This window comes from Mya arenaria, chromosome 15 (assembly GCF_026914265.1).
Source record: "Mya arenaria isolate MELC-2E11 chromosome 15, ASM2691426v1".
Lineage (NCBI taxonomy): Eukaryota > Metazoa > Mollusca > Bivalvia > Myida > Myidae > Mya > Mya arenaria.
In genome coordinates, this window is record NC_069136.1 from 28,849,380 (window position 1) to 28,863,277 (window position 13,898).

At 39.5% G+C, this 13,898-nt stretch overlaps 1 protein-coding gene across 1 annotated transcript; it reads left to right on the forward strand.

The window, feature by feature from the left end:
• Positions 1-795: 795 nt before the first annotated feature.
• LOC128219275 (serine protease 27-like) lies at positions 796-8,232 on the forward strand. The gene is made up of 6 exons (XM_052927087.1): positions 796-950; positions 1,175-1,268; positions 3,742-3,850; positions 4,698-4,769; positions 5,409-5,545; positions 8,074-8,232. Exons 1-6 carry the CDS (start codon positions 796-798, stop codon positions 8,230-8,232), a joined length of 726 nt encoding a protein of 241 aa, XP_052783047.1.
• The last annotated feature ends 5,666 nt before the right edge of the window (positions 8,233-13,898 follow it).

A 13,898-nucleotide genomic window follows, 5' to 3' on the forward strand; every position in this document is an offset into this window, starting at 1 on the left:
ATGTAAGGGTGGAAAATAAAGTTTCGAAGTTTGCGTATTCATACAATGATGACAAATACTAAAATGTGTATGCACCATGTTATATTGTTGCTGTTTCTATGTAAGTATCATATTCAGTTGTGTATCTCTTTAAATATCATATCCATTTGTTGCTGTTTATAAGTAAGAATCATTTGTCTTTAAGTAAGGTTTTTGTATTATTTTATACACACTGCCTGAATTATAGATACTTCAATGCTCGTCAATGACATGTATATTATTTCTGGTTATTCAAGTCATCATAGACACTGCGTACAACGGGAATAATGTCAGATCCTTTAACGACAAGAAAATCATTTTTGCAATTTTCTATGTTTTGTCATGTGTCATTACGTTTCAACCATAAACCCTAGACACATAGTTTGCATTCAATAATCTTTGATAAATTTTGTTATATTTAATGCACCCACAACCCGAGTAATTATCGTGTCAATCTTGGGTGTGGTACGTGAAGTAAATGTGTTACACCATACTGTCTGAGGCATATTCATTAACCAATGTGCTGTATAACTGGAAAGTTTATTCACACGATAGTTAATGCACGGTTAAGCTACGCCTTCTTGTTGGTGTTAATGTGTGAATGAAAAGAATGAAAACCTTCTCCATCAAGGTACAGACGTTTTTATACAAATTAATAAGGGGTTGATAATTTAGTTGATCCAATATACTTGAGACTTCGTATTTATTGTAGTAACATTCGTAACCGCCAGAGACCAGCTTCTGGCATCCACTGAAGCAGTTTTGGAACCAGATACTATGTCAAATCACATAGTTGGTGGCACTGACGCACGAAGAGGGAAATATCCTTTTCAAGTTTACCTAACAGCCAACGGTCGGTTCTTCTGTGGCGGATCGCTTTTAGACGCAGACACGGTTCTTACCGCTGCGCACTGCTTTCCCTATGGATTAAGGTGAGATGCTGTTTTTCTTGCCTCATATACGTACTACATGTAGTTGTGAAGTATTTTGACTATCTCTTAGAGGCGATGCCAGTCAAGCTGTCGGAATTTTTAAGCAGTCGTTGAAGTACAACTCACTGTATAAATTATAATAACTTATCCTCCAATACAATCGTGTTCATCGCGCCTACAGCCTTACGACTCTTTCACTGCCGTCATTTATATTGTGCTTACAGCATTGGTACGGATTACCAGGTGGTTGCAGGAGACTACCGCTATGACCAATATGATGGTTCAGAACAGACGGCAAAAATCAGGGCTTTAGCCAAGGTTTGTCCACTTCGGCAGATGGTTTAACATTCGAAGGAATTGCGTTACTGATTACTTTGTTCTGGTATGAATGCAGTTGGGCTGGTTAAAGTTTGTGGATTCCGAAGGACTACACGCGATCTTTAACATCCCAACTGCTTTCATATCCCCGATAATGACATCAATCACGCAATTTATGACTTATATTTAAACCTACAGTTCATTATGTTTTCAAGGATTGTTAAAACTACTTAATTTCGTTTAAGAAAACCTTACAGTAAGTATTTCTTACTCATTCTGTAAATAGGACGAACTGACCGTAACCGGAAACAGTTTGTGGCGTCATAAAAACGCGGGGAAATTTTAATCACGTCATAGTTGATAAGTTTAATCACGTTTTTAACGTAAAACTTAAAACGCATATGACAATGAAACAATTAACAAATCATAAATGAACTCTTTTCAACATGTTAAATTAAGAGTTCCGTTGCCTGCTGACACAATAAAAACAATTGAATAAGATAAACAATTTCAATCTATACTATTACGCGATGTTTCGCGATCAAGATGTTGCAATCATCGGAAAATGCTGGTCGGTCGACTCGTTGCAATTTTCTTTGTCCGGAGGATAACTTGAAAACAACTTGATGGAATTTAATTAAACTTCATTCGATAATAGACGATAACAAGAAAAACTGTGATACAAAGTATCACAGCGGGCCCACAAACATATCTACCATGTAAATATTTTGAAGTTGGATGTCGAGATAAGGCTATGAAGAAATTAAAAGAGAACTAGTTTGGTAAAACATTAGTATATGCACAACTACAGTTTATATTAAACACTTCTTCCAGGTTTCAGTACAACTATAAGTTTTACAGGGGACAAAGTTCTGTGACAGACAGACAACACTAAATCAATATGTCTCTTGCTTACTCGGGAAAAGACATAAATAAGGCAAACCAAAGTTACAGTTCTTACACAAGCACAGCTGTAACAAAACTTTTTTTTTGGTACCCATTTCTATATTCAGTTACAATTCTTGAGACATTTAGTTACTTATATTGAAAATAAGTTTCAATAACATATTAGTTAAATCACTATGTAAATTGACACTAACTTTACAATGCATCAGAGTCAAGTTTTCATATATGTTACATTGGTCAGCTGAGGAATTGGTCAGTAACTTATCAATACAGCATACATTGGTCAGCTAAGAAATTGGTCATTAAATTCTGAATGAGGCAGTAATTGGTCATCTATATGCACTGGACCATGAAATGTAATGACCATACAACAATTCAACACCCCGAGGGGCTTTGTGCGAAATGTGACAACACGCCTTTGAGGCTTAATGGACTATACAAGTTAATGAACAAATAACAAATAAAAATAAAAAGATTGCAGCGGCCCGCAATGAGAGGAAGTGCAGTGTACAAGAACAATAGCTCTTTTTTATCTCATTATAGAGTTACTTCTCTTTGTCGTTTTTCCTTATCAGAAGCTTAATTTAAAAACTACAGGATGGAATTTAATTATACTTCATACAATGGTAAAACACAATTAGAGGAAGTGAAGTGTACAAAAACTATAAATATATTGCAGCTTATAATAGAGTTATTGTCCTTTTTCCTTGTCCGGACCTTCACTTGAAAACTACTGTATAGAATTAGTTCTATTTTAGCTAATTTCAGAGTTACTGCCCTGTGTTACCTTTCCTTCTCCGGAGCATTACTTGACAACTTATAGATGCTATTTAATTAAATTTCATACAATGGTTAAGCGAAATGAGAGGAAGTGCAGTGTAGAAGAACCATAACTCTATTTTAGTTGACTATAGAGTTATTACCCTTTGTTTCTTTTCTTGTCTAGAGCATAACTTGAAAACAAAATAGAAGAACCATTTCTTTTTTCAGCTAATGACAGAGTTATTGCCATTGACACTTTTTTGTCTGGAGCATAACTTGAAAAATACTGAATGTAACTTAATTATACTTCATACAATGGTTAAGCACAATGAAAGGAATTCTAGTGCACAAGAAAAACCATAACTCTATTTCAGCTAATGACAGAGTTATTGTCCTTTGATACTTTTTCTTGTCAGCAGAATAACTTCTAAGTTACTAAATGGATTTCAATTATACAACGTACTGGTCAAGCATGATAAGTGGAATGAAGTGTACGATAACCGCGGAGTTATGACCTTTTTCCAAATAAATAGTAGGCCATTCCTGTGATCAGGCAGCATTCGGGGATATTCGTCACCCTGTGGCAGAGCTCTCTCGTTTTTCCAACTCCCTGGTTACACACAAAATGATTATTTATCTCAGTTCAAATATGGTTTTCAGCACGCTTGGTACACAGATTTTCATGGTCTTAATTCATATGTTATTTCCAACACCCTTGGTACACAGAAAATGATTATCTCAGTGCAGATTATTTTACAACACAATACACAGATAATCCTTATCTCAGTTAAAATATTGTTTCCAGCATCCTGGGTACACAGATGATGATTATCTCAGTGCAGATATTGCTGTTTTGAAGTTGCGTACATCGTTGACTTTTAATAAACACGTGGGACGACCTGTCACGATAACATGTAAGTGTATTTCCATTGTTTCTTTCTCATTCATTTAAGAGCGTCTGCTCGAAAGTCAGATGAGTACGTTTTAAGCAACACTATCAACTTTTGGTTAACAGTATTGTATCATATAGAAGTATGTTTATTCAAAGAAATTTATCACACAATGTATACTAGTATTTGAAATAGGCCAACATGACCCGTGATCAAGTCAATGACTTATACATACATGCATGGCGAAACGGCTTTAGTATTTTTTTTATATATCCATATCACAGATTGAACAACTAAATCTATAGAATTTAATTTAATTGTCGAGTATGAGTAATTTCGCAACCTGTATATCTATAAACCGTTTAACATGAGCACAATACTACAATGATGTCATGAATTTTAAGTTACTATTATATTCAGTATGTACAAATTACTTTAATAATGAATGTCTGTATGAGTGGGAAGGTAAGAATTGTTTTGTGGTGTTATAAACATCTGTCATGCACCAGTCAATTGTAACCACGACCCCCCAGGTCCGGGGTATACCGGGGATAGCCGGGGAAATGGGCCGTGAATTTACCTTCCAGGTGTCCCCGCAGTGCCGGGTGAATGCAGTGGTTTAATCTGTGCACCAAAATAGCTAGGAATGGGCCTTACCTAGAGTCCCTGGTTGCGGGGGGCGTTTGGCGGGCAGTTCGTCCGCGCAGGGTGGGGATTTTATCCGGGCTTGGCTGGACCGAAAGTCAAAGTCCCCGCTATTCCTCGGACCTGGGGGATGGGGCGAGGTTACAACTGACAGTTGCATCACCAGTCGTCATTTCATACACACTATTTTTGGAATCGTTTGCATTTTACAATCGTGCGTTTACAGCAAAGCGACGCGAGAGACGAATTCAAGCGGTAGACGACTGTTGGCTCACGGGCTGGGGACTCACAGACCAAGGTTTATATTCCCTTTATGTATCCGTCTGAAAGCACTATCACCAAAAACGAATTTCCAATAATATTGATGTATACCAGTTTGTGTTGCATTGAAAATTATAATTACCTTGTTCTTTTTGCTCTTCACTTTATATTCGGTCTCTTCAATGGATTATTGGTCTTAAAGCAAAACGTTAACAGACACTCTTAAAAAAAATCATAAACACTCGTATCAAAGACGGACTCTCACTAGACCCAGGTTCCGCTTCAACCTGAAACCTCAACCCAATTCTCAGGAAGTTTTGCATCTAGAAAGCGGACTGTAAGACGTTAAGGAAATGCTTGCCATCCACTTTTGCTTACCGTAGGTTTCGATTATGATGACTGAAACGCGTAATTAATATTATCTATGTATTTGCTTAAAAAGATTAGTATTCAGTTGTTGCCAGATTTAATGACCATTTTTTTATAATATTATAAATTATATTTTGTAATAAGTGCTACACTGATATACAGGTTATTTTTCAGTTTTCTCCCATCATTTAACACGACCTATTTGGAAATTTATTATTAACATATGAAGCGATCCATTCCTGAATGTTTTAGGTTCACTTTGTGCTATTATCTCGTTTAGATAACGCTGTACAATAAATATCCACAGATCCCGACATTTTACCTAGTATCCAGCAAGAGCTGGCCGTGAAGTTGGCCCCCAGTAGCAAGTGTACCAGGGCGTTTAGTGGAAGATGGAGCGACGGCTTTGTTTGCTCCATTCAGGAGAATCAGAATGCTTGCAGGGTAAGGCATCTGGACGTTTCAGCATTCTTTTCACCTCCTTTTTCCCATCGTCAGACGGCCTCCTACCTTCTAAATGTTTTGCACAATATTGTTTTTTTCATCCTTTATTAGTTCACAAATCATAAAGATATGCTTTAGTCTGAAAAAGCGTGTTGGCTTTAACGATTTGAGCAACAGTGCTTAATCACATCAAACTTTCAAAAGTCCAAGGCGATGAATGTGCTGGTAGGATAAAAATAAATGTAACAAAGTGTTCTAAAGGCGATGTAAATGTTCCTTACACCAAACATTTTTTATTTATAACTCCTAGTTTTTCTTACTATTTTGTCAAAAAACTCCTACAATTATCCTAGATTTATATGGGGAAGTCCAGAAAGGACTGGTTTTCAAATCTATAACGTAAATGTTGACAGTCCTAAGACCAATGGCAGCTTATTGAAATATGGAACCGCCGATATCTACAAATCTTAATCCTTAAAGGTATTTACTTGGCATCTATGATTACGATGAAAACAATTACTTTGGGCAACCTTTATACCGTAATGTAGTCATAAATTAAAAATACTCTTTGTATATAGAATAATAGTGTCCAAATGATTCAACGCAGTATCAACTGCACAATGCTGGTCGATTTAATTGATATTTATCATAACTATTTTAATTAAATTATGTGAGATTGTGACCAAAGCTTGCAACTACCTGGCAGTATACAGGTTCTGAGGGAGGTATAAAGTAATCGCATTGCATGTACGTCTGTTAAAACCAATAACTGTTTTATTACTGAAGAGATTTCAGTTAGAGCACCATGGAGAAGGTGTACCGAACATTCGCCTTTAAGTTGTGCTTTTATTTCCATGGTGTCTAATCAACATCTCGTTCAAGTTTAATCATTAGTGCAAATCACATTTTCAAAGACTGGATAACTCATTACGCAGCTACGGATATTTATATGTATGTTGACCTTTTCTTTTTTCGTGTTCGAACTGATGTTCACCGTTCACGTCAATTCAATAACAGTGGAAACTTTGAAAAGTACGATGCATGTAATATGGACACACATATGGCCATTTCAAGTTGATTTTATCACGGATGCTTGAATGTATGACTTCTACTAGCCCCTCCTTATTCAGGAGCAACACAGCTCGGAAGACCTACCCAGCAAAGGAATCCTAAATATAACTTGTCATTGTTAGTCCCTCCTTTGTCAGGAGAATACAGGTCGGAAGAGCTACTCGGATATGAAATCCTAGATCGAACTTTTCATGACCAGCCCCTCCATGTTGTTATAGGTCAACAAACTTATTTTCGAGTCATGGGATGAAACGAGTTTTCTCAAGTAACTTATGCACCAGTCAATTGTAACCACGCCCCCCCCCCCCTCCAGGTCCGGGGTATACCGGGGATAGCCGGGGAAATGGGCCGTGTTTTTACTTTCCAGGTGGCCCCGCAGTGCCGGGTGACTGTGGTGGTTTTGTCTTCACGCAAAATATAGCGGGAAATTGGCCTTATCTAGGGTCCCTTGGGTGCGGGGGCATTTGGCGGGGGTTTTACCAGCAGATTGTCCCTGCCCGGGCTTGGCTGGACCGAAAGTCAAAGTCCCCGCTATTCCCCGGACCTGGGGGTCGTGGTTACAAATGACTGGTGCATTATCATTCCGATTTTAACCAATATATTTAAGGGTATTTACCAAGTTCGCAGTAGAGCATGTATCGTGGTGTATTCTTTCTTAGAGAACGTAATCCGGTGCAAAAATACAATGAAGTTACTCCAACAGATCAAGGTTTTCGAAGCCCCAGACTTCACATCCGTACGTTAGAATAGTAATAATGGAAGCATCAAAAAGCTTCAGTTGTATGACCAAAGGCAAGTCTACGTAATCAATTATAAGAACTTAGGCACACCTTTCTTTGAAATAATTGCCTGATTTATTTAATATTTACGGCAGTACAAAAGGCTACCAGTAGACGAGAAATATACAGCTACATATATGTATTCCTTAACTATCTCTATTTCTTGGTCATCAATGCTAAAATTTAAAATTCTTCGGATTTCTGGCACCGAACATTAATTATTTAGTTTTTGAGAGGTTAATATTTAATTTTCATTTCATACAGTAATCTTGAAAACAATTAAGACTTTGTTGAAAATCACGTTCATTATCTGCTAAGTGTATATAGTGTTGTCAGCGTACATGGGCATAAGTAATCGAAGGTTCATCATTTTTATCTATTTATTTGAAAATGCATGGCATTTTATCAGATATGAGCAATATATCGGCTTATTCAAAAATCATTTTTCATATTACTTGCAATATAAATACTGATTAAACAAACGCCAGCCTGTCAGAGGACATTAATGGCATACATTCAATTTGCTTTGCCTGGTTCCTAAGACGATGAGTTGATCAGATAAATAAGCATATATATATTTATTTACACAAAATTACCCAAATTTTCCAATGGTTGCCAATAAGATAACTTTAATTTCAACTGATTAACTGATTATGAACAATCATGTAATTGTTTCAGGGAGACTCTGGGGGCCCTCTGACGTGCATGATGCGGGGCGTGCCCTACCAGGTGGGCGTGGTCTCGTTTGGCTCCACCAACTGCGCTAACGGATTCTCCGCCTACACAAGGGTGTCTGCGCACCGGAAGTGGATAATAAAGATGAAGAAGAATCTTTGACATTTAATATCGCTTAAATCAGAACTGCTTGATTGATTAAAAGATGCCAAATTTGCTCGTGTTGTAAAACATATTTCAGATTTGCACCAAAGCCATATTATAATGCAAAAAAGCAAATCAAACTTTTTATTTAGTAAAACATGTCTTTATAATGAGTACTGTGATACCAAGCAAAACGAAAGTGAACTATCACCTTGATAGTCATTATTTTTATCTAGTTGAAACGTTGACAAATTTTATGGCAACATTTCAAAATTAAATTTTGATCAAAACAAACTTTGAAAACTGATTACCGTTAAAATGTTATTAGTATTGGTGTTATTTTTCAACGGTAAATAAAAATTAAATGAACGTCAGAGATCGACTGTCCGTAGAAGAAATACACCTAGGTGACTCTGGAAAGAACCAACGACCTCCGTTATCTTATTTGCATGCCATGCCGAGCCCGAGCTCGACCGCACCTCCTACCAATGTACCAATGTATCATTAACATGAGGGAGATATAACCAGCGAGGTCAAAATAACAATTCTAGCGTACAAACAGAACACGAATTTGCTTTAAATACGAAGGATTCACAACCCTGTAAAATTTTGAATTATAATATGAGAAATACTACCTATTCACTACGAATGCATTCATTATAACTATAAGTAGTTCAAAATATATACAAAACTCCTTTTACTGCATTAGCGAATCCCCGCAGATACATTATCGTGTTATTGAGACTCATGTGGTCGCTGCGGACCGTAGGATATGCTGCACCAGTGAACATATCGTGCTCAGAAGCATTTTCATGCTTACATTTGACAAAAATAACACTCCAAAGTGGCGGGTCCAGGACTTTCTAAATGGGGGGGGGGGGGGTCCTCAACTAACTATAATCATATAAACGTTTTTTTGAATGCATTCATTTAATCATATAATGACATGGAATTCACGTTTACCGTCGCTGTCAATGATGTTTGGCAGATCAATTAAATTAAAAAGAAAGCATTAACTGATATAAGATAAACCTTTGAAAAAAAATATCATGCCGGTTTGGGCAATCGAAACGGGGTCGACGGATATGAAGGCAAAGTCGTTTACCATTCGGCCACTTGAGACACACATTTTTGACATAGAATAAATACTGTATAAACCTATGTAACATTATACGGCAATGAATTAATTCCTCCCGCTATTTATAGTTCACCTTGTATGATAAGGCCAGCCAGCCAACACAGGCGGTCAGTTTATCTCTAGCAGTCAGAGCTGTACCATCCTTACCAATATCATATGTATCAATAATAAATAGTTAGAACACATGCAGTCGTTCTTTATAACATAACAACCTACAGTAACTTAAGTATGTTGATTGCACTCAACGTCACTGTACTTCGGATGTCATTGTCATTTATGTTAATTGAAGTAAAAACAACTTGACAACAAATTCCAAAAAGGGTTTCAAATAAATTATTCTGTATTAATTTACATGATTATCTTGCATGATTCCGAGAACTGGACGTTAATAAGAGCCGAATTGGAAAGTTTCAAGGCGGCAACGTTTTGAATTTTAACATGTTAAATGCACACACATATCTTGTTGACACACAATGACATTATTTAAAGCAATGACGAACATATAATGTGCACATGTTAACAGTTTAAAACAACTTATATACCTGGTATAGGATATATTCTGAAAACAGTAAACTTACACGTATAACTGCAGCCATATTTGTATTTGTACTTTTGATCAGCTGTCTGTGTAAAATTGGGCGCCGATTTATCATTATCGAATGTTCGGGCCCCGATGTCATTTTCATGAGACTTTTTCGTGTCGTATACTAAATTATACTTTGAAATTGGCATACCATAAATGACGGAACACGAGAATCAGGTTCAATTGTATATTTGCTGAAATTAGTATATAAACTTTAAATTGTGACAAACCAACTTATTTGTACAGTTACATCAATAAAGATGTGCCCCAAAACATAACTTGCAGGCCAGCTGGGGGGGGGGGGCACTGCTCCTGGCATTATTGTACATGTTACTTAAACCATTTTTCAGCAAAGATTAGTTGTAAGTGACTTTCATTTTGCTTCCCCATCTATGTCTCTCTCTATCTTTGAAGACCATAACTGGTAAATGTTGATGTACTTGAGGTCATAGCCCTTTAACACACAATAACAAAGCTGATGTTTAACCGAGGAGTCGCAGGTTCGGTTCATCCCATCGACACTAAAGCATACTTATCGACTTCGGGGAGGGACGTTAAACATTGACCGTGTCTGGCAGTGCACTGATGCACGTAAAAACAATCAGGTGAACTATAACATGGCAAACATTCTGTATGTGAGCTATGCTCCTAACACCAAATACAACAATTCTATGCAGTGCAGGGGAGATAAAAATCGCAACATCATTCACTTAATCCCCACAGATGTTTATCTTCCCAGGTAGTTTGGTTCCAAGCATGGTGAGAGAACTGATAACCAGAAAGTGTATCCCCTGAGTTTAGTTATAGTTCAAATAACTAACGATTGAAAATGAAAATAAAGCAGTTTCTAGGGACAAGCTACTTCAGCTTTGTGAACTGATCATGAGTACAGGCAGGTGCTCTAACCGTGGACTTTCGATAACTGAATGATGTGAAAAATGTAAATGATCCAGTATAAAATAAAATGCTTAGCATATCTTATTACTTTATATAAAAACTTAATTGAAAAGGCTAACTTAGATTTGTCAGCTCTATTCGATATTTCCCAAAACTTCTATCGATCTAGGAAACACATCAGCAGTGAAACATCGAATAGAGCTGACAAATCCAGAACCATTCAAAGAGGCGTGTAGAAGTGTACCGTCTTCACTATTCCAGGAAGTCAAACAACACCTAAAAGACATGTTGGATATGGGTGCGATCAGAGAATCTAGCAGCCCCTTTTCGTCCAACGTCGTGATCGTTCGGAAGAAGGATGGCACCATCCGATTTTGCATCGACTTCCGGAAACTCAACTCCCGCACCAAGAAGAATGCGTACGCACTTCCACGCGTCGAAGACACGCTACATATGTTGTCGGGAGCGAAGTATTTTTCTAAACTTGACCTCAAGTCAGGTTACTGGCAAGTGGAACTTGTAGAAGATGATAAAGAGAAGACAGCTTTTCAAGTCTGGAGTCTAGGATTGTATTAGGCGAACCGTATGCCTTTCGGTCTGTATAACGCGCCAGCGACGTTCCAACGCCTTATGGAACGCTGCATGGGGACATCAACTTGAAAGACTGCCTTATCTATCTTGACAATATCATCATCTTCAGTCAGGACATTGATAGCCACCTTGATAGACTCGATGCCGTATTCCAACGCCTTGCCGAAAATAATCTGAAGATCAAGCCCAGCAAGTGCGAGTTCTTCACAGAAGAGACTACGTACATCGGTCACGTTGTATCAGCTGAGGGGATCAAGGCTGATCCGAAGAATACGTCAATAACTGGCCCACGCCTAAGTCCACAAAGGAAGTCCGGCAATTCCGTGGTTTCGTCGGCTATTACAGGCGTTTTATTCGTGGATTTTCGACCATAGCACGGCCCCTTAATGATCTTTTGATTGGTCAACCGACCAACAGGAAGACGGGTTCTAAGACCCCGTGAAAGATCAAGAAGGTACCATTCCAATGGTCAGAACCACAGCAAAAGGCATTTGAGGTGTTGAAGGTACAGCTTACAAACCCTCCAGTGTTGACCTACGCGGATTACAGCAAGCCGTTTTCGGTGCATACTGATGCCTCGTCACTTGGTCTTGGTGCCGTACTGTACCAGCGTCATGATGGGAAGGAGCGGCCCATAGCATACGCCAGCAGAAGTTTGAAGCAGAGCGAGCGCAGTTATCCAGCGCACAAACTCGAATTCCTTGCCTTAAAGTGGTCGGTCACTGAAAAGTTTCACGACTATCTTTATGTCGGGAGATTTGAGGTTGTGACTGATAACAATCCGCTCACGTACGTCAACACCACTGCCAAGTTGGATGCCACTGGACATCGATGGCTTGCTCGCTTTCCAACTATGATTTTACGACCTCTTACCGAAAGGGAGCGAATAACCAGGATGCTGATGGCCTTAGTAGGAATATTCCGACCGATGTCATTCACGCCGTCAGTCATGCTGCGACAGCAAAGACAGTTCCGCTGTCAGAGACGGTACGCGATCCGGACTCGACACCACCCAGTCATCACGTGGATATTCCGGATGATATACTCAGTGCCCATAGTCTATCCTCTACGGATTGGCACAAAGCACAAGCCCAAGACTCGACCCTCTCACAGACTGCAGACCAAATATCACGCGGAACCCGACCGGCTAAGCCGATGGACCGACAGATGACATATCTAAGGGAGTGGAACAACTTCATTGTGCTTCAGGGTGTCCTGTATCGGAAGTCCAACCTCCATATAGGTGCCTCCATACAACCTCCATATAGAAGAACGCCTCCAGGTACTTGTCCGTTGACCGCCCTTAGATTTGCATGAGTAGATAATTGTTGCCGGAGAACCTCCGTACCGAGATATTCAAGGCGCTTCACGATGACCTTGGTCATCAAGGACGCGACCGGAAGGTTGCACTCTTCAAGGAGCGATTATACTGGCCTGGGATAGACAGTTTTGTCGCTGATGCTGTCAGGAACTGTGGACGTTGCATTCGCCCGAAGTCCCGCGCATCTGTGGCAGAGATGTCCCCAATCACGTCTACAGCTCCGATGGACATTATCTGCATCGACTATTTGTCGTTGGAGCGGCCCACGGGAGGCTTGAGAACGTTCTTGTATTGACGGACCATTTCAGCCGATATGCGCAAGCTTACCCCACACGCAACCAGACTGCGAAGACCACAGCCAGGATATTGTTTGACAATTTTGTCGTGCCCTATGGTTTTCCCGCAAGAATCCATTGTGACCAGGGAAGGAATTTTGAATCCACACTCATCAAGGAGTTTTGTGCTCTGGCAGGTGTAGAAAAGACACGCACTACGCCCTACCACCCCATGGGTAATGGAATGGTCGAGCGGTTTAACCAGACGCTACTCGAGATGCTCGTGACCCTTGAAGAGTGTCAGAAGCTTGACTGGAAGTCTCACGTGTCGGGTCTGGTGCACGCCTTTAATGCCACGCACCATGACAGTACAGGGTTTTCTCCGTACTTTCTGATGTTTGGGAGACACCCAGGCTCGCTATTGACGCTTTTCTTGGGCTCCCCACTGACAGCTTGTCGTCGAGCACACATTCGGGAGGTAGCAGCGAAGATGTCGTCGACGAACAAGGCCATCTACGATAGCCGTGCCCGCAGTTCTGTGTTACTGCCAGGAGTCGTGTCCTAGTACGCAACGTGTCCATCAGGAGGAAACAGAAGTTAGCTGATAGATGGGAGCCACATCCGTATATTGTCATCGGCAAGCCCATCGATGACATACCTGTATATGAGGTGAAACGCGAAGGAGCACGGTATAGGAAGTCTAAGACTCTGCATCGTAATTTACTCCTTCCGTTCATGTCTGCCACTGACAGGGATGCCCTGGTAGATGATGTTAGTGCGGGTGACAATGAGGCATCAGATGTCAGAGTTTGTGCGGATGAACGGGAAGATGATAATAATGACGGTGTACAGGATGATGGTGACGACAACTATGTGGAT